The sequence below is a fragment of the Nicotiana tabacum genome, chromosome 16 (assembly GCF_000715075.1).
Source record: "Nicotiana tabacum cultivar K326 chromosome 16, ASM71507v2, whole genome shotgun sequence".
Classification (NCBI taxonomy): domain Eukaryota; kingdom Viridiplantae; phylum Streptophyta; class Magnoliopsida; order Solanales; family Solanaceae; genus Nicotiana; species Nicotiana tabacum.
Window position 1 is genome coordinate 100,014,411 of NC_134095.1, and position 23,987 is coordinate 100,038,397.

The 23,987-nt window shown below is 37.7% G+C and overlaps 1 protein-coding gene across 4 annotated transcripts; it reads left to right on the top strand.

The window, feature by feature from the left end:
• The first annotated feature begins 11,402 nt into the window (after positions 1-11,402).
• Positions 11,403-22,537, top strand: LOC107816349 (uncharacterized). Of its 4 annotated transcripts, XM_016642051.2 has the most exons (11): positions 11,408-11,708; positions 11,883-12,003; positions 13,339-13,450; positions 16,972-17,058; positions 18,338-18,933; positions 19,014-19,252; positions 19,332-19,399; positions 19,861-19,978; positions 20,084-20,522; positions 21,213-21,347; positions 22,287-22,537. In XM_016642051.2, the coding sequence occupies exons 5-10, from the start codon at positions 18,345-18,347 to the stop codon at positions 21,344-21,346; spliced, it is 1,587 nt and encodes a 528-aa protein (XP_016497537.1). In that variant the 5' UTR covers positions 11,408-11,708; positions 11,883-12,003; positions 13,339-13,450; positions 16,972-17,058; positions 18,338-18,344; the 3' UTR covers position 21,347; positions 22,287-22,537. The 4 variants fall into 4 exon arrangements, with proteins under 4 accessions (XP_016497536.1, XP_016497539.1, XP_016497537.1 ...); XM_016642050.2 differs by lacking the exon at positions 13,339-13,450 and having other exon boundaries at positions 11,403-11,708; XM_075233105.1 differs by lacking the exons at positions 19,332-19,399; positions 19,861-19,978.
• The last annotated feature ends 1,450 nt before the right edge of the window (positions 22,538-23,987 follow it).

Below are 23,987 nucleotides of genomic sequence, written 5' to 3' on the forward strand. Positions count from 1 at the left end.
TCTTATAGGCATGGTATCTAGTTATTTAAAGCTGATTTAGATCCTATAGGCATGGCTTCTAACCGTGTGGAAGTAAAGAAAACATAACTTATTTGAAACCAAAGCAAATATTATAGGCATGTTATCTAACAAACACATTTGAATCAACATGGGTCTTATAGGCATGGTATCTACCCAATTTTACAATATATATAACTACACTCCCTTTTTCACTAATCACCCACTATTTGTTTACAATAATTATTACAAACTAATGAATTGAATAAAAATTACATAAATAGAACAGAAATTAATCTATAAGGAGCCTGAAGTAGGCCCAAATGATTTCCAAGCCTCCAGTAGCCTCAAACGTCCAAAGTTCATAGCCAATTCTATGTCTAGGTGTGTCAGAGTTCCCTAAGGACCTCAAGGATCCCGGACAGTTCTCACACCTAGACCTTTCTCAAATAATAACAGATTTAGGTGCAGTGTGAAACTGACAGCCCTGACATGCCAGAGTTCAAAAAGATCTCAAGGCAGTACACATATCAGAGGGGCAGGACCTAGTATTCTAAGAGTAAATAGAAGTGCATGATAGTTTGAAAGAGTTTAATAGAAAGGTTTTAGGACTGAAAAGAACTTCTAAAAACCATTAGTGATAAAATAGTTTGAGGGAAAATGTAAAGAAATAATTTTGCAATCAAAACACAAGAGAGAGAACAAACAAACTTTAGGAAGTAACTTTGGCAAGCAGTTGTCACACAAAGAAAGAGGGATTGGGAACATAGAGAGTACACCTTAATGGAGCACACAATCAGCAGGATACATAGAGTTTTGAGGGGATTGTATAAAACTAGTAGGTATAATGCAAGTCATGCAGCGAAGATCACAATAGAAACATGTTGAAGCCATTCTAGGGAGAGTAATTAACTTAGCAGGAGTGAGGCACAACAAACAAAGATTTAATGGACATGCTAGGTAAGTGCTGACAAGTGTAGGCATGCTATTTACATAGAAGCAGAGTTTAGGAAAAAATAGTACTTAGTCAAACAGGCCTAGTTACATATTTAGATTTGTCAAACAAGACAACAAGCAAGCAAGCAAAGTGGAAACATGTTGATCATAGATTTGAGCTGGGTGAGCAGTAAACATAAGCAAGCATGGACATCAGGCCACATGAACTAAAGTAGTAAGTAAACACATAGATTTTGATTCTTAAAAAATAATTAGAAGCATACCTAGTTAGAGAATGAAAAACACAAGATGTGAGAAAGGTATTGTGCAATTCCCAACTTTGGCTTGCAGCCGGCTAGAATAACAGGGATCACAAGTAGCAATGAGAGAAAATAGAGAGCCTTTTAGAATGTAAAGTGATAGTTTCTGAACTATTGTCCGTCGTTCAGAAGTTAAATAAGAGGGAGTTTATATAGTAATCAAAAGCTTAACAAAATAAGGTAAGAGATCAATTAAGTAGCAATTAGAAAAATTCATGGAATCATTCACATGTAAAATCAGTAAGTCTTCCCTTTAATCAAGGGATAATCAATCAATGGTAAAAGCAGGACAGATACATAAGGAAGGAAATCGAGTACGGCTTAAGTACAGAGTAGGTAATTAGAGGTGAATGAACAAGAGTTTCAGTCAAGGAAACAGTAAGTAAGAATCAGCAAAATAATAAATAAGGCAAGGGAAAACTAATTAAGGCAAGAAGTTCAATCATACTGAGTAGAGAGGTAAGAATCAAAAGTTTTGTTAAGGAAAAAAGTTCAAATCAAACCAGGAAATAAGAACTTTAGAATAATCAAGGGTTCAATCAAAGAGAAAATCACGTAAAGAGTCAGCAAGTTTCGCAGACAAAATAAGGTAAGAAATAAATAGTCAGGATTCGACACAAAACAAATTGGTAAATCAAGAAAATGACACTGATTTAAGGAGAAAAATATAGGTCTTAACATGAATAGTCAAAATGAACACAAATATATAAAATCAGTAAAAGAGTTGAACTAAGAAACTTAGTAGAGGCATATTCGGATAAGAAAATCACGAGACATTCAAATGGCTAAAGAGAAATCACAAGAACCAAGGCAAGAACACAGTCAATACACAAGTACTCAGAAACCAAACAAAAATGTCAAAAATTAGGGCTTTTAGTATAAACGAGTTAAGGTTGTAGCAAACTTACGAAATCAGTCAAAACACATAAGATGCAGAAGATCAAACATTCAAATATCATTAAACATTTTGGAAAAGAAATTTCCGAAAACCCTAGTTTGAAAGAAAATGAAAAATTATTCGAAAATCACACGATTCTTGTAAAAACCAAAAGGCTCTTGTAAAACTCATATTAAATAGGTCTAAACCATCTCAGATCTATATAGATCTAAGAAGTTCAGAAGAAAGAAATTAGGGTTTCGAGAAGAACAATCACAGAAATAAAGAATCAAACCTAGAAACCCATAGATATAGGAATATCTCACTTTGAATCAAACCAGGACAACCTGAAATAAGCGAGAAATGGTCATAGATGCAAGCAAAATTACCATGGCGCCTTGAGAACCCTGAAGATGGTGATACCAGTACAAGAGAGGCTACTAGAGGCCTAGGGGGTGGTGAGGAACCACCATAGATAGCCATAGATGAGTAACGACGAGGTCCGATTAAGGTTAGGTTTGAGAGCATTTGAGAGAGGAGAGGATTTCAGTGCGGCAAACGGTGGGAAATAAAAGGGTTTGGGGGGGTCGTTTGGGACTAGAAAAGGAAGGGGCTGATTGTGGCTGTTGATCTCTATGATCAACGGCCGAGATTAAAAGGGTTTGGGACCGGATCGGGTGTTAGGGTTTGGGCCGGGTAAGTTTAAATTGAAATTGGGCTGATGTTGGGTTGAATTAGAACCAAAATTGAAATAAAAATAGGCCAGATTTTAAATAGCCACTTTTACTAACTACATAATTTATAAAAAATAAAAAATGAGTTCCAAAAAATATTTCGTGTACTAAAATGATTTAAAAAAGTTAGGTCGAATAAACTCCCCTGGGGCCGAAAAAATAACATTTTAAAAATATAAAAGACCATTTTATGCATCAATAATGTAATTATGCATTAGTATGGGCTATTATTGCAAAGATGTACAATTTAGCCTAAAAATGTAAATATAATTATAAAAAATACACTAAAAATATTTAAATACTATGTTGGCATAAATAATGAATTTAAATGGCTAAATCACCACAAAAGGATATGAAGGATAATTATAGGATATTTTATATATGAAAAAAGAAGAAATAAATTGATTTGGAGCTTTTTAAAATTATAGAAAAATTATAAAAATGCTTATGCATGCTTATAACTGCATATATGCTATTTTGAAAGTATATATATGTATTAAAAAATATATGAGAAAAAATTAGGTATCAACAACTGCCCCTCTTTACCTGGGAAGGATGAAAGAGTTTCCAGGTAAAGAAATGATGACCAATTTGACTGAATGGGGTGTTTTTGAAAGATAGAGGCTGGACTCTGGACTTGAGTTACCTATATATCTCTGGTTTTACAGGAATCAGGCCACGTGTAGTTTTGGATTCATTGGTGGAATATACCGATGAAGTCATTACAAGAACGGACACGAGATTTTGGAGTGGATGCAAGAATGGTTTTGGTGAACGGTCTAGGTTTGAGATAGTTGAAGGAACTGGAGCGAGGTTGCTCTTGATAGGGTAGCGGTTGCTTGCTGGTCACCTGTAGATAAAGAGATGCTACGAACATGTATTTGTGTTAAAATTTAAACATGATGCACATTCCCTTTGGACCATGAAAGTTGTCTTCGGATGGTTAAGGATGACGTCCTCAGACCATGATGTCCTAGGCCATGAATATTTTAGTGAGGGATTCATAGGCCATGAAATGGTGTTCTCGGGCCATGAAGATGGTGCCTCCAAACTATGACGCCTTTGAATAATGATGTGCAAATTTGAGAGATCCTCAGGCCATGGCACGGTGTCTTCTGGCTATGAGGATGATGCCTTTTATGACGCCTTTTGATAGGTTGGAGATATTTCAGCCCATGAGATGCAATAATATGATGTTAACAAGACAAGGCTTAGTCTTGTGAAATGGATAGCAGAGCTTAGCCCGATTGAAAAGCAAATAGATAGTACTAGAAATAGAGCAATATTTATGCAAAGAGGGACAATGCTTAGTCCCATGCCAATGTGGAGGCAGGGATTAACCTCATGCAATATAGAGGAAAGGATTACCCTCATGCAGATATGGAGGCAAGGATTAGCCTCATGTAGATATGGAGACAGGGATTAGCCTTATGCAGGTATGGAGGCAGGGATTAGCCTCATGCAAATATGGAGGCAGGGATTAGCCTCATGCAAATATGGAGGCAAGGATTAGCCTCTTGTAGGTATGGAGGCAGGGATTAGCCTCGTGCAGGTATGGAGGCATGGATTAGCCTCATGCAGGTAGGGAGGCAGGGATTAGCCTCATACAGGTAGGGAGGCATGGATTAGCCTCATGCATATATGGAGACATGGATTAGCCTCATGCAAATATGGAGGCAAGGATTAGCCTCATGCAGTATGGGAGGAAGGGATTAGCCTCATACAAATGGGGAGGCAAGGATTAGCCTCATGCAAGTACGGAGGCAAGGATTAACCTCATGCATATATGGAGACAAGGATTAGCCTCATGCAAATATGGAGGCAAGGATTAGCCTCATGCAGTATGAGAGGAAGGGATTAGCCTCATGCAAATGGGGAGGCAAGGATTAGCCTCATGCATATATGAAGGCAGGGATTAGCCTCATGCAAATATGGAGGCAAGGATTAGCCTCATGCAGTATGGAGACAGGGATTAACCTCATGCAGATATGGAGGCAGGGATTAGCCTCATGCAGATATGAAGGCAGGGATTAGCCTCATGCAAAGATGTGGAGGCAAGGATTAGCCTCATGCAAAAAGTAGATAGCAAACAAGAGTAGAATGTTTCTTAGCTGGGGATACGTTTAGTGTCTAGTGGCCTGATTGATAGTGATCTTGCTACGTGTATATATTTGCAGATGTTATCGTTGTGCCAGATGTGCCTGCATTCAAAGAAAAATTGTAAGTTTTGTGAGGGGAGGTTAGTTCGTGCTTCCGTCCATTGGCCTTACTTTGCTCCGTTCTGGGGGCCTTTTTTGAGTTTCCCTGGGTAACACCTGACTGTTATGGAAATAAAGTTTTTGAAAATATGCAATTATTGATAAAAAATAGAGTCATATGGATATATCAAGTGAGTTTTAGATTAACTAGTGACTGTAACACATTTCAGAGACATTGCAGCTTCCTCATGTTAGAATTTTGAGGGTCCTCCTCAAAATTCTGCCCCACTTTGGTAGATGATCCTTCGGCTGTTTGTAGGTAATGAGCCTTGTTGAACCTTCTTCGGAATTTTGAGAATCCTTCTCAAAATTCTGCCCCAGTTCTTTAACCGATTTCTGACTGTCTGACATATGTTGGCGTTGGCGAGACTTGCTCTAGAATTTTAAGGGTCCTCCTCAAAATTTTGCCCAGTGTCTAATCTTGGGGGAAATGGAAATTTTATTATGATATGACCGAACCTATAAGGCTGCATACATATCCCCTCTCAATTACATCAAATGACGAAATGTAAATGGTCTAAGCATAGTATCTCTTGACTGCGTCTGAATTGATTGGTTTTGGATAGATTTCCCCGTCTATTTCTGCGAGTATGAGTGCTCCTCCTGTTAGCACCCTGTGAACCATTGCTAGTTGAGAGAGAATTTCCCTTTGGCTTCATCTTGATGTGGGAAGATCTTCTTCAGTACCAGCTGTCCTGGTGCAAATTGCCTTGGTTTGACCCTTTTGTTGAAAGCTCTAGACATTCTGTTCTGATAAAGTTGACCGTGACATACTGCGTTCATCCTTTTTCCATCTATGAGGGCCAATTGTTCATAGCGACTCCTTATCCATTCTACATCGCTGAGTTCGGCTTCCTGTATGATTCTTAAAGAAAGAATCTCTACCTCGGCTGGGATGACAACCTCGGTACCATAAACCAGCATGTAAGAGGTTGCTCTGGTTGATGTGCGAACTGTAGTGTGGTATCCCAACAAAGCAAAAGGTAGCTTCTCGTGACATTGTTTGTGGTTTTCTACCATCTTCCTTAGTATTTTCTTGATGTTTTTGTTAGCAGCTTCTACAACTCCATTCATCTGAGGTCTCTAGGTTGTGGAATTCTTGTGCTTGATTTTGAAAGTTTCACACATGGCTTTCTTCAGATTACTATTGAGATTGGCAGCATTATCAGTAATAATGGACTCGGGAACTTCGAATCGGCAAACAATACGATCTTTGACAAAATCTGTGATGACTTTCTTGGTTACAACTTTGTAAGATGCAGCCTCTACCCATTTTGTGAAGTAATCAATGGCTACTAGAATAAACCTGTGCCCGTTTGAAGCAGTGGGCTCAATTGGACCAATGACGTCCATTCCACAAGCGGCGAATGTCCAAGGTGAGCTTGTTAAATTGAGCTTGTTTGGCGGTACTTTTATCATATCGGCATGCACTTGGCATTGGTAACATTTGCGAACGTACTGGACACAATCTGTCTCCATGGTCATCCAAAAGTAACCGGCCCTAAGTATCTTCTTAGCCAAGATAAAACCATTCATGTGCGGGCCACAGGTTCAAGCATGTACGTCCTAAAGTAGTTTAGAAGCTTCTTTTGCGTCAATACATCTTAGCAATCCCAAATCAGAAGTTCTTCTGTACAGATTTCCTCCGCTGTGGAAGAAGTGATTGGCCAATCTCTGGAGCGTGCATTTCTGAGTGTGGTTTGCATGCTCCGGATACTCTCCTTTCGCCAAATACTCCTTGATGTCGTGGAACCAAGGTTTTCCATCTATTTCTTCTTCAACATGAGCACAATATGCCGGCTGATTATGGATTTTTACTGGGATGGGATCAATGAAATTCTTATCTGGATATTGTATCATAGATGACAAGGTAGTCAATGCATCGGCAAACTCATTCTGAATCTGGGTACATGTCGAAACTCTATATTCATAAACCTCTTTCTCAATTCCTATACATGGTATAAATATGGCAATATCTTGGAATTCTTGGTGGCCCACTCTCATGTACCTGGTGCACAAGCAAATATGAATCACCGATTACCAGCAGATCCTGAATATTCATGTCGACTGTCATGTTGAGTCCTAGTATGAAAGATTCATATTTCACCATGTTGTTAGTGGAGGGAAATATGAGTTTAGCAGATACCGGATAATGTTGACCTGTTTCTGATACCAAAACTGCTCCAATTCCCACTCATTTGAAATTTGCAGCTCTGTCAAAGAACATCCTCCAGCCACCGTATGCTTCGTTAATGTCTTCCCCTACGAACGACACTTATTCATCAAGAAAATACTTTTTCAATGATCTGCTAATGCTTGCCCTTTAACTGCCTTTTGAGTTACATAGATGAATCGAACTCGCTCAACAGTATCTGCCACTTGGCTAAATTTTTAGTTGCATGGGTTTCTGAAATATATACTCCAATGGGTCCATCCTGGATATGAGATATGTGGTATAGGCACAGAAATAATGCCTCAACTTCCGGGCCGTCCAGGTCAAAGCACAACAAGTGCGTTCCAGCAGATAATACTGTACTTTATAAGGTGTGAACTTCTTACTCAAGTAGTATATGGCTTGATCTTTTCTCACTATCTTGTCATGTTGTCCCAAAACACATCTGAAAGCTCCATCCAATACATATAGATTGAGTAGCAAAGGTCATCCCGGCTCTGGCGGGACTAAAACTGGTGGCGTGGACAGATACTCCTTGATTTTGTCAAAGGCTTTCTGACAATCCTCGGTCCAACTTGTCTCGGTATCTTTTCTCAGCATCTTGAAGATAGGTTCACATATGACTGTGGACTGTGCTATGAAGCAACTGATATAGTTGAGGCGTCCCCCAAGTTTACTTCTTCGGTTTCGTCCAGATTGGACTTAGGCTTATTCTCAAAGTTTTCAACTTCCCTGACAACTTCCTCGGGTATCTCATCTTCTTCATCTGAATCACTATTCTCATGTTGCATTGCCGCATTATATGTCACAGTCACCGGTTCATCAGGAAAAGTAATAATAACACTGTAGAAAGAAAAAATATAGAAAATAGTAATGAATAATAAAGAGCAAATGCATTTGATTAAAATTAAACAATATCCAGACAAGTGCGGCGGCGTGATGAATCGAGCATTTATTTTGAAACAAGTAAATCTTTAAATCAAAATTATTGAAAATCTTAAATGCCTAGAATGGCTATAGAAATAAATCTGCCAAGCTACCCAGGGACTCGGCGGACCCGAAACGGTGTGGCGGTCCAGTTTTTGAGAACAGCTCCCTTCTTCACAGTCTGAATAGTAAGGCCTTCTTCCTCCTCCTCCTCAATTATGGCACTGCACTCCATGTCTTCCTCTTCCAAGAGCAGATTATTCACCCCAGCTAATGCCTCCTCTTCTGCAGTTCCCCATATTATATCAGCTTGGTGAAAAGCTTGATCCAGATGTGGCATTGGTTACTCGAGAGGGTAATACGGTCCGTGCCATAGAGGCGACCAATTGTTGTATTCTTGCCATGTGTACTGATATCCGAGCCCAAAGGTAGTACCATGACCCTTCAGCCGTATTGGTTTAGTGATACCCTAGAGATTCTTCCCCAGCCCTTTGTCGGGTTCATACCCAGACCATGCCGGTATGCTCTCTATTTTACTGCTACACCATTTGTGTTTTTCGATAGTATTGACACGTTCAATGTGATGATAGGTTTCCCCTCCTAGCCTTCTTTGTATTTCCAATAACCGGGATGGTTTGACTGGTGTAAATGGGGTTACTCCCATCTCCGTGAATGATCACCTCTTAATGATTCTATTCAAATTTCATGGCTTGATGTAGTGTGGATGTTACAGCCCCAGCGGCATGGATCCATGGTCGGCCCAACAAAAGATTGTATGAGGCCGGTATGTCGAGCACCTGAAACTCGACGTCGAACCAAGTTGGCCCCATCTGTAAGAAAAGGTTAATTTCCCCGATCGTGGCCCTTTGAGACCCATCGAAAGCTTTCACATTCATACTTCCTGTCCGTATTTCATGAAAACCTTTGTCCAGTCTTTTCAAAGTGTCCAATGGACAAATATTAAGGCTTGAGCCTCCGTCAACCAAGACCCTGGCAATGAATTTGTCTTCAAATTGCACCGTATATGCAATGTTCGATTGTGATTCAACCCCTCAGGTGGTAGCTCATCTTCGTGGAAGATGATCTTATGACTTTCCAGTACCTGCCCTACCATATTGGCCATCTCTCCGTTGGTGATGTTTTTGGGTACATAAGCTTCACTCAACACCTTCATTAAAGCATTCTTATGCGCCTCTGAATTTTGCAGCAGTGACATGATGGATATCTGAGCTGGGGTTTTGGTCAAATGGTCAATAACGAAATACTCCTTTGCTTGTACTTTCCTCCACAGGTCATCTGGCCCTGTTTCAATGACATGCTGCCTGGTAGTGGCATCCTTACTTGGTCCTTCCAAGTGTTCAGGTATATAGACTCTTCCAGTCCTGGTCATTCCCTGTGCAACATCGAATTCTTCTAACTTTGTCTTCCCTTTTCGCCGAGCCTCGGCAACGTAATCCTAAGGTATTGCTTTTGAGTGGAAAGGAGGTGTGGTTGATACTGTCACTGTAAAAGGTATGACCACTTCTACTTCAAATGGAGCAGGGGTGTCCGTAGACGGAGCCACCTCTACCTCAAATGGAACTGATGTAGCTACCTTAACCTCGATTGGTGACAGATACTACAATAGGAGTAAGTGTGACCAAGGGTTTAAAGTCATTGCCCTCCCGAATAAGCCCAATCGACCCCTCAGGGTCCCATTCTTCGTTCGTCTCTACCACATGTACCCCACCACCTCTATGATCAGGGAGAGGGTTGTTGCGGACATTGGGTGCAACTTCCTTTGCATGTATGACCTTGTTTTCAATTAGCATCTGGATCTTATCTTTCAATGTTCAGCACTCATCAGTGGTGTGCCCCTTCATACTGGAATGGTACACATAAGTTTTGTTTGGATTAATCCATTGGGATGGATTCTCTAATGCCACAGCAGGAATGGGGGTGACATAACCAGTGGCTTTCAACCTCTCATACAACGGGTCAATTGGTTCAGCAATGGCGGTGTATTGTCTAGGTGGCTTACGGTCAAAATTGGGTCTTGGTCTTGGATAATTTTGGCGAGTTGGTGGTGACTGGAAATGAGATGGTTGGGTTATAGATGTGATGGACAGTGGCTGATTGGGAATATCTGGAAGATGAAGGTTGATATATGGGTGGTGGTGCTTGATATGTGGGTGGAGGTGTCTGATATGTAGGTGTAGGTGTCTGATATGTAAGTGGAGATTTCGGGCCTTGAGCTACCATTACTGCCCTGATGTCTCTTTTCTTTGATATGCCGCCCGATTGTAATGCCTTATTGGTGGCCTGTAATGCCTCAAAATTCGTTACCATCCCGCTTTTACCTTCCTCGATTCTTTCTCCAAGCTTGATGATATCGGAGAATTTATGGTTTTCAATAACCAACAATCTTTCATAATACTGCGGATCCTGTGCTCTGACGAAGAACTTGTTCATCTGTTACTCATCCAAAGATAGCCTGACCTTGGCTACTTCCGACCTCCAACGAATAACATACTCATGAAAGGTTTCGGTGTATTTCTTCTTAAGATTTTGGATGTAGAAAACATCTGGTGCATTCTCTGTATTGAACATGAGCCGGTCTATGAGATCCGATGTCATACTCACCCAATTGGACCATTTCTTGGGATCTTGGCTAATGTACCAGGACAAAGCATCTCCAGTAACACTCCTTATAAAGAGTTTCATTCGGATCTTTTCATCTTTCCCGACCCCGACAAGCTTGTCACAATAGGTCCTCAGATGAACCATGAGATCACCTGTACCGTCAAACATCTCGAACTTGGGACACTACTAGAAATAGGGCCTGTGGCAACGAACATTTATGTAACGGTAACAGAACCGTTGCCATACACTATATATAGCAACGGTTAAAACCGTTGCCAAAAGGGCTGGAGGATTTCGCTACTCTTTAATAATCTACCCGTTGCCATTGTACAGGAACCGTTGCCATAGATCTTACTGTAGCAACGGTTGTTACAAACGTTGCAATATTTGTATCTATTGGCACGGTGTTGGGGAAAATTACCTATAGGGACGGTTATGGGTTCCCTCCTTATTTTCCCTCTTCGTTTTTGCCAAACCAGCCAAAATCTTTTCCTTAATATTTTTTTACTCTTATTTCTTATTGAAAATATAAAATATCAGCTTTTTCATTCCCTAAACAACCTGTACTCTATCAGACCCTAAACCCACTTCCTCTCTCCCTAACTCACGCTAATTATTTCGCAATTTCATCTCCCAATTTTGCTCTCTCTCTCTCACTCTCTCTCTCATCCAAATTTGTAACATAAACACTGCAATGAGGGTTCTTAGCTATGGGTGGAATTTAGCTTTGTAAAATTAAATACCCAATAGATTCACAAAGTAGCAGAATCATGGGGTCTCAAAATCAGTTAGAAATCAATAGTTGAGATTTTGCAAAGTGTATTCGCAGAGACAAAAAGGTTGGGATCTCTTTCTACCATCAGCGTAAGTTTCCCTATTTTTGGCTAGTTTCAGATTTTCAATTTTCTTTGTGATTTTTGTTTGCATGCACACAAATTGGTGGTCTTACTTTTTTATTTTAATTTTATATGCATTTTCTTTATGAGAGTCTTTAATTTATTCAGTAACTACAATTAGAAGCGAGTTTTCTGTTGGCAGGTTCTCCGGAAAAGATCGATTCCTTGACCGTGTTCACATAATTAGTTTCTCAGTTAGCTTCAATCGTGAGAAATTATTTTTCCAAAAGGCACACTGTGAGAAATCGCTAGCTGAAGAAGTTGTAAGTTCTTATTTTCTTATTTAGATATATTGGTTGTCTTTATTCTTTAGTCTTTTGGGTATCAGTGGTGTATATGCTGCTTTAGATTTATGATTTGAACCGAAACTGGTATGCTAGGCTTTGAATCGTTTGTTCTTTCAAAACAAAAAGGAATCATTTTCCATTTTTTAGGTACAGGATAAAAGGGTTTCATTATTTACTGCTTTTAACTTATGTGGTTCATGTGGATCAAGATAAGAATGTATCTGTTAGTTCTATTTTGTTGCAATAAACTAAATATATGATGCTTGCATAGAAGGAAAAAAAAACTGCCCCTTTTTAGATCTGCTCATGTTTTGCTGCAGCTTTGTATTCTTTCTCTTAAAAAAAACTACTATAGTTTAATAATATATTGGTAAAAAAATACATTAATTAATTAGTGAATATAAAAGATACATGTATTGTTTTTTGATTAATTTGGTGCAAACTCAGGTACTAGTGAAATTTTTCAGCCTTCTTTTTCTCTTGTAGATGTGTGTTCCATGATAGCAATGTTTGAATATTTTAGAAGAGATAATATATTCCAAACTTTTGTTCAATGTGTTTGTTCAAATATGTATCATGTTTTTCCCCTTACTCTTCTGCTCTTGTGTTCGTCAATAATAGCACCATCACATATTAGGAAAAAAGAAGAGGGAAATTGAAAGGTTCTAATCAGGTGCTGGTACTTATTAAGTACATAGAAGTGCACGGTGTCGTCTGATTTAAAATTGGGATGTAGGGAGTATCTGCTTCTATTTTATTAGATCGTTACTTGTATTTAGTTTATGAAAAATATTCACTTTTATTCTAGATGTAGGTTTAAATTGTTTGATGGTAAGTCAATTTATTTGTTTGTAAAAGCTAGGTATATGTTTGTGAGAGAACTTCATACATAGATGGGCCTCAGTAAAGAAACATACCAAACTTCTACATCCTACTTTCAAAAAACACACTCTAATTGCTATATCTATATGTTGCTACTTATAGAAAAAGTGAGCAGGAAATTATTTGTGTAATTTAAATTGAGATCTTGTTTGTTCAGATCATTTTTTATATCTGTAAAAGTGGTTTATTGGTTAAACCCCTTATATGCATATGCATTACAGTGAAAGGATCTTATTTGCTTGTAGAATACTTATAGTTTGTAAAGATTTAAAGGTTACATATATTGATGAGAACTAAATCGCCATCCTTGAATCCTAGATTAACAGAGTACTTGGTCATGGTTTATTTGATAACATTAGTTCTCTTTAATTTTTTTGTAACTTAGCTTAACATAAATCTTAATTTTGGTGATTTACTAATATCTTATAGGAATTAAATGGATTATGGAGATAAAAGTTGGATGAATCTCCTAAGATGGACGGATGAGTATATTCGTGGAGTAAATACTTTTCTTGATAAGGCATTTGAACGAGCTTCCCAGGTAAATGAAATATTATGTCCTTGCAAAAAGTGCATGAATCGCAATTGGCATTATAGAAATGTGGTGGAGGATCACTTGGTAGTAAATGGGTTTGTTGCTGGTTATACCAAATGGGTTTTCCATGGGGAAGGATTTTCCTCGGCAAATCCACCTAATCCATGCAATGATGATGATGATTTTGACATGCGTGACGATATTGACGGACTACTTCATGATACATTTAGAAATATAGAGGGTGAGTCAAGGCATGAAGAAGGAGTGAAAGAGGGACTATCTGAAGATGCAAAGAGATTTTTTAGATTGTTTGATGAGGGAAAACAAGAGTTATATCCTGGGTGTGAAAATTTTACTAAACTAAGTTTCACCATTCGGCTATACTTGCTTAAATCCTTGCATGGGTAGAGTAATGTAGCATTTTCAGACATGCTGGACTTGATAAAAGAGGCATTTCCCTTTGCTCAACTACCAGAGTCGTTTAACAAGGCTAGAAACATGATAAGAGATTTGGGTCTTCATTATGAAAAAATACATGCATGCCCTAATGATTGCATGTTATTTTGGAATGACAATGTGAAGGCTGATAATTGTTCTGTTTGTGGGACTTCAAGATGGAAGAGTACTAATGCAAGTTCTAATATCCTTGCAAAGGTTTTAAGGTACTTTCCCTTAAAGCCTAGGCTTCAAAGGATGTTCATGTGTCCTGAAACAGCTATTGCAATGAAATGGCATGCTAATGAACGACCCAATGATGGAAATTTAAGGCATCCGGCTGATGGAGAAGCTTGGAAGGATTTTGATTCCTTGCACCCGGACTTCGCTAGAGAATCGCGTAATGTTAGGCTGGGTCTTTCAAGCGATGGTTTTAATCCATTTAGAACCATGAGCATTTCTCATAGTACATGGCCTGTTGTGTTGATGAACTATAATTTATCGCCGTGGATTTGCATGAAGCCGGAATATATTATGTTGTCAATGATCATTCCAGGTCCATCATCTCCAGGAAATGATATTGATGTGTACCTACAACCACTAGTTGCAGAACTGAAGGAACTATGGGAAGTTGGGATAGAAACATATGATGCTGATACAAACCAAACATTTCAAATGCGTGCAGCTTTATTGTGGACAATTAGTGATTTTCCAGCATTAGCAATGCTTTCAGGACGGAGCACAAAAAGTAGATTGGCATGCCCCATTTGTAATTACGACACATGCTCTCAATATCTTAAACATAGTCATAAGATGTGTTACTCGGGCCATCGAAAATTTTTGCCTCCTGATCATCCATTCCGAAAAGATAAGAGGTCATTTGATGGTAAGGAGGAGCATAGACCTGCACCTACTTCTTTATCGGGTGTAGAAGTATTTGAAGAATTACTTGAATTCAATAATGTTTTTGAAAAGGGAAAAAAGAAAAGGCTTCGTAACAACAAGAGTCCGCGGAAAAAGAGATCTATTTTTTTGGAATTGCCATATTGGGCGCATAACAAATTGAGGCACAATCTTGATGTGATGCACATTGAGAAAAACATATAGATAGAAAGTCAAAGGATCATGTAAGTTCTCGCTATGACTTGCAAGAAATGGGGATACGAAAGGAGCTACAACCAAGAGAAGATGATAATGGAACAACAAGTTTGGCTCAAGCTTGTTTCTCCATTAGTCCAGAAGAGAAAAGCTTGTTTTGCACCGTTATAAAAAATGCCAAATTGCCAAAAGGGTGTGCTTCGAATATATCAAACCATGTGCATGTGAAGGAGATGAAAATATCAGGGTACAAAAGTCATGATGCTCATTTTATAATGCATTATTTACTCCAGGTTGCAGTTAGGAAATCATTGCCTAAGAATGTTTCGTTGACCTTGATTAGGTTGGGCGATTTCTTTAGAGCTATATGTAGTAAGGTTGTAATGAGAAGGGATCTTGAATAAATGCAATCTGAAATTGCTGAAATAACTTGTGAACTTGAAAAGATTTTTCTTCCAACATTTTTTGATATAATGCCACATTTGCCTATTCATCTAGTGAATGAAATTAAGCTTGGGGGTCCGACACATCTTCGTTGGATGTATTCTATTGAGAGGAACCTATGTAAGTTGAAGGCATTTGTTCGTAATCGATCTTGTCCAGAAGCGTCAATAGCAGAGGGGTTTTTAGCCGAAGAGTGCTTGACTTTTTGTTCGAGATACCTACATGATGGCGTGAAAACTAGATTCAGTAGGTACCAAACTGAGGATGATGAATGCCCTCAAAATTTATCACCTATATTCCCTAAGATTGGCCATCCAATTGGAGGTAAGAAGAAAAAAAAAAGGCAAGACTTTTCTCATGGATTCACAGTTATCTTATGAAGTACATCGATATGCTCTGTTCAATACTGGAGATGAACTAGTGGAAAAGTTTTATCAAGTAAGATAAATTATATAATATTTATTTATATTTTAAACTTTATTTATTTTCTTATGATAAGATACTTTAAGCTCCATTTATGAAGGCCTAATAATTGAATTTAAAATATTCATTATTGCAGGGAACATAAAAATTTAATGCGTAATCATACTAGATCAAATGCATGGGTAAGAGCAAGGAATCATAGTCGGGAATTCAGCAACTGGTTCAAAGAAAAAGTTAAAAATATTGAAGTGCCCGATTATTTACGGTGGCTAGCTAAAGGGCCTAATGTTGTTGCCAAAAGATATACTGCATACTTCATTAATGGATACCGATTTCATACCATAGGACGAGATTCTTCAGGAAAGACTCAAAATAGTGGAGTGACTTTATTGGCAACAACGGATAGTTTTGCTAGTGCTAGGGACCAAAATCCTAGCGATGGAGAGGTTATCTATTATGGAGATATTCAGGATATCATTGAAATTGATTATTGGGGTTGTTTTAGTGTTGTACTATTTAGGTGTGATTGGTATCAGAATTAAATAGATGACTATGGGTTAACTCGGGTGTACTTCAATAAATTATGCAGTACAGATGATTCTTTTGTGTTGGCATCTCAAGTTTATCAAGTTTTTTATGTGGCAGATCCAATTGAGGAAGATGTTTATTTTGCAAGGAAAAAGGTCCCTATTGATTTGTATGATCTAGAGGAAGGGAATTGTCCCAACATAGAAGACACATTTTGGAGGGAACCTAACGATGACATTGGTTCCTCAAGTGGATTAATTGATGTTGATGTTAGATGGTCAAGAGAAGATGTACTTGTTGATATCGTAGATATTCCATCATATGCACAATGTTCACAAGATACAAATATAGAAACATCAGAAGAAGAGGAAGATGAAAATGCGTTTGATGATACTGATTGGGATTGGATGGAGCCAGATGGCTAAAAAAAAGATATTCTGAACTTTTAAATATATTACTTATTGTTGTTTTAATATTTTGAGTGAGTGATAAATTCCCTTTTACAAAATATTTTATGATTATTCTTGTTTATACTTTTTGCAATTAATTTTTATTTATTTTTTGTAGAATTTAATTTTGAATTGTGATCCATTTTACAGGATTTTCAAAAATCAATTTGAAGAAAGATAGTGTATCATTGAGGAGAGTTGCAACTTCACTGTTAACAGATTTGGAACTATTAAAAGGTACGCATTGTTATTATCTTCATTTGTTAAGTCATAAACTCAGAAAAGAAAAAGATAAAAGTTTTGGTTTTGTTTCCTGAATTCCTTGGGCATATGTTTATTATCTTATACTTATTTTGAAGATTATCCTCTTCGGAGATATTGAACTGTTTCCTTGTATCGCTGCTGAATTTAGTGTCCATTGTTACTTGGTTTAAATCAATATTTTGGACTGAAAACTTGTATTTCTTGGTGCTACCATTGATCTATAAAGGAGATGTCAATTTTGTGAGTTGAAGGTCTGTTTGGTAGCTGTTGATTTGTTCAGTTTTTGCACCAATTTGTATCATCTTTCTTCCCTTTTATCTGCTGAAGACCTGGCAGCATTTTGAATAGTTCCAGCACTGAATTACTGCTGCAAAAGCTGCTATTTGGCCTGCATTTTTTTTGCACCAGTTGTGCACTACTGTTTTACTGAACTGAAGTTGCTTTATTTGAACATATGATCTGCATTCCATTGTCTGTGAAATAACACGAGCACAGTTGTGATTATCTGCTGTGATACACATTGCCCAGCACCTCGAAACTGTGTTGACTGTGCCTATTCTCATCCATGATTCACGTGTGATCCATGTAGGAACACCTGAAAATTTATTCTGCTTGTGTTCCCAGTATGTCCTACATGGTGTACATGTTGAAATTCTTGCTTTGTTTCCTTGCAAATCTTCCATACATCCCTCTGAACAGTATTGCCTCGATATGTAGCCATTTTCTGCATTTGTATTACATCGAGCACAGGTGTGATTTTCTAGTGTAAAAACCTCTGCCCAACACCTTAATTCTGTGCTAAATGTGTATATCTTTGCCTGATCTTATTTGGAGTATTTCCTGCGTGTTGTTAATTTCCAGTTGAGTATACACTCCCATCACCTCGCATGCTCCTGTTATTACTAGCCAAAAGTACTTGCCTAGATTAAATCTGGGCAGCATAATATTCTGCATTCTTTCTATGCTTTTGCCTATCTTTGGCTTCCTTTCAGTGGAAGAAGGCATAGTTTTGAGCAGTAAATTGAGCTGAAAACTGCAGTATTGTGACAGTCCAGAGGATCAAAAGTTTAGAAGTTTTTGTCCAGTTTTTCTGTCAAATTCTTCTGTCCAGTTTTCCTTTTCGTTTGATCAAAAGTTCAGAAGTTTTTAATCTTCCTTTTTGTTTGATAATTCTGAACTAGTGTAAACTTGATATTAGTTCATATTAAGTTTTTATACTTATGCTAATCTTTTTTTTTTCTTAACTTGACAGTTTTGAGATGACTATGAATCAAGTAGTGACTACAAGGAAAAACAAAAAAGAAACAAACTCACAGTATCTTCCAGCTGGATCACTTTCATCGTTGGCAAAAGAAAAGTTTTCGTTGTTGACAACCAAAAGAGCTGTTCCACCTAATTTTTCAAATAGACAACCAAAGCATCCAAGGTTAGGATCTCAAGTGCAAAAACCAGTGCGTCAATTGCCACTTACCTCTCATGTACCACAAAAAGTACAAGAACAAGTACAACAAGTACCATTGGATTCTAGCTCTCCTGTAGCAACAAAAGGGCAAGAACAAGTGCATCGAGCGACACTACACTCTACAGCTTCTGCTGCACAAGCAGTACTGGAACAAGTGCAACAAGTGTCGCAACGTTCTACAGCTTCTGCTGCACAAGCAGTACTGGAACAAGTGCAGCAAGTGTCGCAACATTCTACATCTTCTGCAGCACAAGTAGTATTGGAACAAGTGCAGCAAGTGTTGCAACATTCTACATCTTCTGCAGCACAAGTACTATTGGAACAAGTGCCGCAAATGTCGCAACATTCTGCCACTCATGAAGTAATTGAACAATCAGAAAAACGAGGCAAGAATATATAGATTTCAACCATAAATTCAATTAGCATTAGTGATTTGGTAATTATCTCTTGTTCGTAACTATTGTAGGCTCTTCCACTGTAAAACGAAAAAGAGGAAGGACACAGATGCCACGTGTACATGGACGGAGTGAGCGCAAGTTGGCTGTTCTAAGTGATTTGAACCAACCCATTGGTCCTACTGACGAAATTGTAAAAGAGTTGGGAAGTTTCCTCGGTACATTGGCAAGAAATTCAACCTTTTGTCCTCTGAATATAAATAACTGGAAGAAACTGAATACAAAAGAGGATATGTGGACATATATCAAGGTTTGAAGTTTTCATTATTTCAATTGTTAGTTGATAATATTTCATATTTTTGCTTTAACTCAAGTACACCAAAATGTAGACAAAATATGACATTCATGATGATGGAAGAGAGTGGGTTTTTCAATCAATTCAAAATGCTTGGAGAAGGTATAAGTGTTGGTTGAAGAAAAACTACTATGAAGCCTATGCCAATGACGAACTTCGAATGGAAAAAAAGCCTTCATATGTTTCAGAATCTGAGTTTAAGTACCTTCTTGAATACTGAAAGTCTGATAAAGCTCAGGTTGCTTATAGACACAGTAAACTTGATTTTGGACAAAGAGAATGAGTAATTCTTTTGAAGTTCATTCCCCGTCTTGTCTTCGTGTCCAACACTTTTTAGATTATCAAAATGCATAAGGCAGGAATGTATTAGATGTTTAACATAAAAGCTTACTTGTTGCAGTAAACTTCGAAAACTAATACTGAGAATCGAAAAAAGTTAAAGAATTCACACACTGCTAGTTTTGCCACAATCCGCGAGGTTCGGTATTTTCTCTTATTTTTCATTAATATGAACTTTTTAACCTTACTTGATAAAATTTTTATGCTGACTTTCATGTAACTAGAAAAAAAAAGAAGGAAACTTCTGAGGAACCATCAAGTAAGGACATGTTTGTGGCTACGAGATCAAGAAAACCCGGTCGAGTATACAAGGAATCATATGAAGATACAATGCGCAAAATTGTACAAAGAGTTCTACTTTAAATCTTGTCAAGATTATCTTTTTGGTCCTGATTGTTAACTCAGTTTTATTTATTTGTATTTTCTTCTCTTAAATTTTATTTGTAGGCTGAAATGGAGCAAATACAAACTCAAAAAAGTGAAGATGATAATCAATCAATTGACGCATTTGCAACAGTCATGGGACCTGAACATCCAGGTCGCGTAAGATTGTATGGTCGTGGGGTTACAAAGACTATCTTGAAACAAAAATCTGGAAATTCTGGACCCTCTTCAAAGACTACTGATGAGATAATGGAGCAAAAAATGAAGGAAATGGAAGAGAGAATGCAACAAAGGATGCAGAAAAACTTCGAGGAACAACAGGAAACTTGGCAGCAACAAATTACACTTAATGTTGTTGCACAACTTCAGCATATTAACCCAGATTTACGAATTCATCCTAATATGCTAGCATTCGGTGGTCGTTCACTCAGAGAAGCTTCCTCTGCACAACAAGCTGCAATTCAACTAATCAATCGTCCATCTACTAGTAGTACTAATCAAGGTGTGTACTTAATTATTGCAAAATACTGTATCTCTATTTTAATAATTCTTCTTCTTTACACATTGTTGCTGTCGTTCTTTTTTATTTCTGGATTGAATATTATTAATAATTGGGACACATCAGGAAATGAAGCTTAAATCTCAAAAACTATTAGAAAACAGTGAAAACAACCTTAACAGAACTTCCTTAGATGAACTTATGTTTGTTATTTTTGAAGCCAAAAGAGAGAAGAAATGGAAAAAAATGTTAAGCTTAATGGAGTGATTAGCTTTTGACCACCGCTTGTCCCATGAGAAGATGATAAAAATGTATCTCTTTAATCTTAATTGTTGGTACCTTTCTTTTTATTTTATTTCTGGAATTTATAGGGTGTTCATGTTTCAGTATCTATTTGGCAATGAGATCTTAATTTTCTGATATTTGATTAGTTATCTGGGGTGCTTCTTGTCGATTTCGGATATTATTCTGTTTCAAGTTGTCATTTTATGCACTTTAGCTTTATTGGACATCATGCAATATGTTCTTTTCTTTATTCATTTGAGTGCTGAAATTATTTCTTAAGAAATTCCTTTTTGGCCATGTACTACTTGAAATATGAAGGATATCAATGTGCTTATGTGAACTAGTTGACAAATTCAAGTAGTAAAAACCATATCTAGTACTTAATTTTCTCTCTAAACATGTAATTAGACCAACATCTGCTTGGAAATGCCACCAGTCCAACATGCCATGTACAGACTTTAGAAGAAGACAACAGGCCACCCACATCCAATGCATTGCAGACAGTTCTTGTGGCCACTCATAAGCAGCAACAAAGAAAATGAGGTACCAATCTTAATTTCTTTGATGTTACAAGCCACACAGTTACACCCATATCTCATACGCTCCACCTCTGATTCTCTTCTGTCATTCACAACACACAGAGGCAGACTACTCACGCATCTTTTTTGATTTCATGCTTTCCTATCTTCAACATGACTTTCTTTGATGATATTGTTAAAGCCAAGTTGAATATAGATGTCTTGTTTGTGTCAAGTGGTGTCACTTTATTTTATTTATCCTCATATTTGTTTCTTCCTTTTAATTAAATAAACATATTTAGTATAATTTTTTGACCAAGCGATGTCATGTGACACCACTTGGCCTAAGGTACATCCGCCCCTGGTTCTATGGAAAGAAGTTTAGTAGGCCTGAAATTTAACATTGTAAGCCATCTAGCGATGTCCACAGTCTGCCACGTCTACTTTAGCTATAGATCAGTTTTTTTTGTTTGATTATGTGGAAAGATTTTCCAATATGTAGATGCAGCAAGTTTACAACGAGAGTGACATGTAGAATCAGCAATTTGGCATGTGAATTCATTTGCTAGAATTGGTCATTTAGATCTTAGTCTAACTCTGCTAGTCTACTATGCATAACAGAGCGAGAAAGCAACTTATCTCCATTTGATTGGTACGATAGAAAGTTAATGTATTTTCATGTAAATTCAACATTTCGAGACTTATCTTGCATCTGGTAGTTCATAATTGGTCTTTTAGGTAGTTGTTAAAAATTTCACTACATGTGCGATGTCCAGCGTCCTTTATAGAAATGGAGAGGTAACTAGTTTAGATTTCACTTCATAATAATGCAGTACTCATAATAATGTCAAAAAAAATTGTGTCTGGTATTCTTAAATCCTTTAAAAGACTTGACCTTTCATTTGTTTTTGAATGGTTAACTAGCATTTAAAGAGATAATGATTTTATTTATCCTCTTTTGTAGATGGAGAAAATGAAGAAAGGGAAGATTAAAGGAATGAAGATCCTGCTTAAGAAGATTTTTGGATTGTTGCTGAAACTCTAAATGTTCTAGGAATCTTTTGTTATCAAACATTTTGAAACTTCTTTAACTTTTGGATTGTAAAACTTATGTACTTGGTTCTTAACTTTTGGATTATTAAACTTATGTACATGGGTTCTAATATTTTGCTTTTACGGATATTACAACTTGGATTGTAAATGTTTATGATTAGTTTTATTTTGTGATTTATATAAATTATTGTGTATTATAATTTAATGTAAATATTTATTTACTATCAGGGAGTATATTGTTGGTTCAATTAAACTGTTACAATAGCTTACCTCAACCGTTGCTATAGGTAACAAAAACGGTCTCAATTAACCATGTAAACTGTAGCAATATGATAGGTAACCGTTGCAGTAGGTAAACTAAACCATTGCCATAGGTACTATAAACCGTTGCAATAGATAATGCACACCGTTGCATTAGAACCTATTAGATTGTTACTGTAAACAATCCGGAGCAATAGTAATTAAACTGTTGCAAAAGCGGCAAAGAATCGTCGTAATATCCTAACTTAACCGTTGCAATAGAAAAATAACCGTTACAAAAACATATATTGCAACGCCTTTGAACCGTTCTAGTTGATTGAAAATACTCGTCACAGTAGAATGATAAATAACCGTTGCAATAGACTGCTATAGGGCAACGGTTTTCGAAACCGTTGCAGTAGAGCTACTGCAACGCGACCTAAACGTTGCAATAGCTCTATGGCAACGGTTTTCTTATGTACCGCAACGGTTTTCTATGTGTTGCCATAGGTTTATTTTCCAGTAGTGGGAGGTTTGTATCCCTCTGGTAGTTCTACATCTGGCTGTATGCGTAGGTCTTCATAGTTCAAACCTTCTATTCCCTTGCCGCCTTCGACACCCTGAACTCGACTTGTCAGCTTCTTGAGTTCTTCAGCCATGTTTTGAATGAGCAGGTCCTTCTCGGAGGATTCTGGGGTATAGGAGATTGGTGGGATAGAGTGGGGCATGGTTTCCACATATATGGGGTTGTTTTGGTGGGTGCCCGGTGCCTAGGTGTAATGGTGGTCATTGGTAGAGTTTTGAGGATCGGGAATGGGTTGTGGTATACTTTAGGGAGTGTGGTAAGTGGTGGTTGGCAGGTAATGAATTGGTTGATGATAGTGTTGTGGCGGAGTTGGTATTGGTAGGGGATTGAGATTTTGGGGTGGGGTTGCGTATTGATGCGGTGCAAGAGGGTTTTGCGGATGTTGGCTTGGTGTGTTTGGGGAGGTGCTGGGTTCTTTGTGTTTTGTTGGTTGATGTCGGGACATTCAAGGTGAGTGACAAGTTTGCCAAGTTGCGGACCTGGTCAAGCTCTCCCTGTAGTTCTAATATCTTTTGTTCCAATCTCAAGACTAGATCATTTGGTGCCGGAGTACTCCGCCCATATGACGTTTCTGCGTTCTCAACATTCTCCTTTCAGATACCATTTAAATCGTCCATTTTTGCTTTTCCTTTGCCTTTTGTATTACTTGGAGGAGGAGGAGGTGGAGGACCTCTAGATCTGGTGTGATATGCTGATGATGCCAGTATGAGCGAACCAACCTTAGGGGATGAGAATAAAAAATAAAGAAAAAATGAAAAAGTAAACGAGCCAGTAAGGATTCTGAAA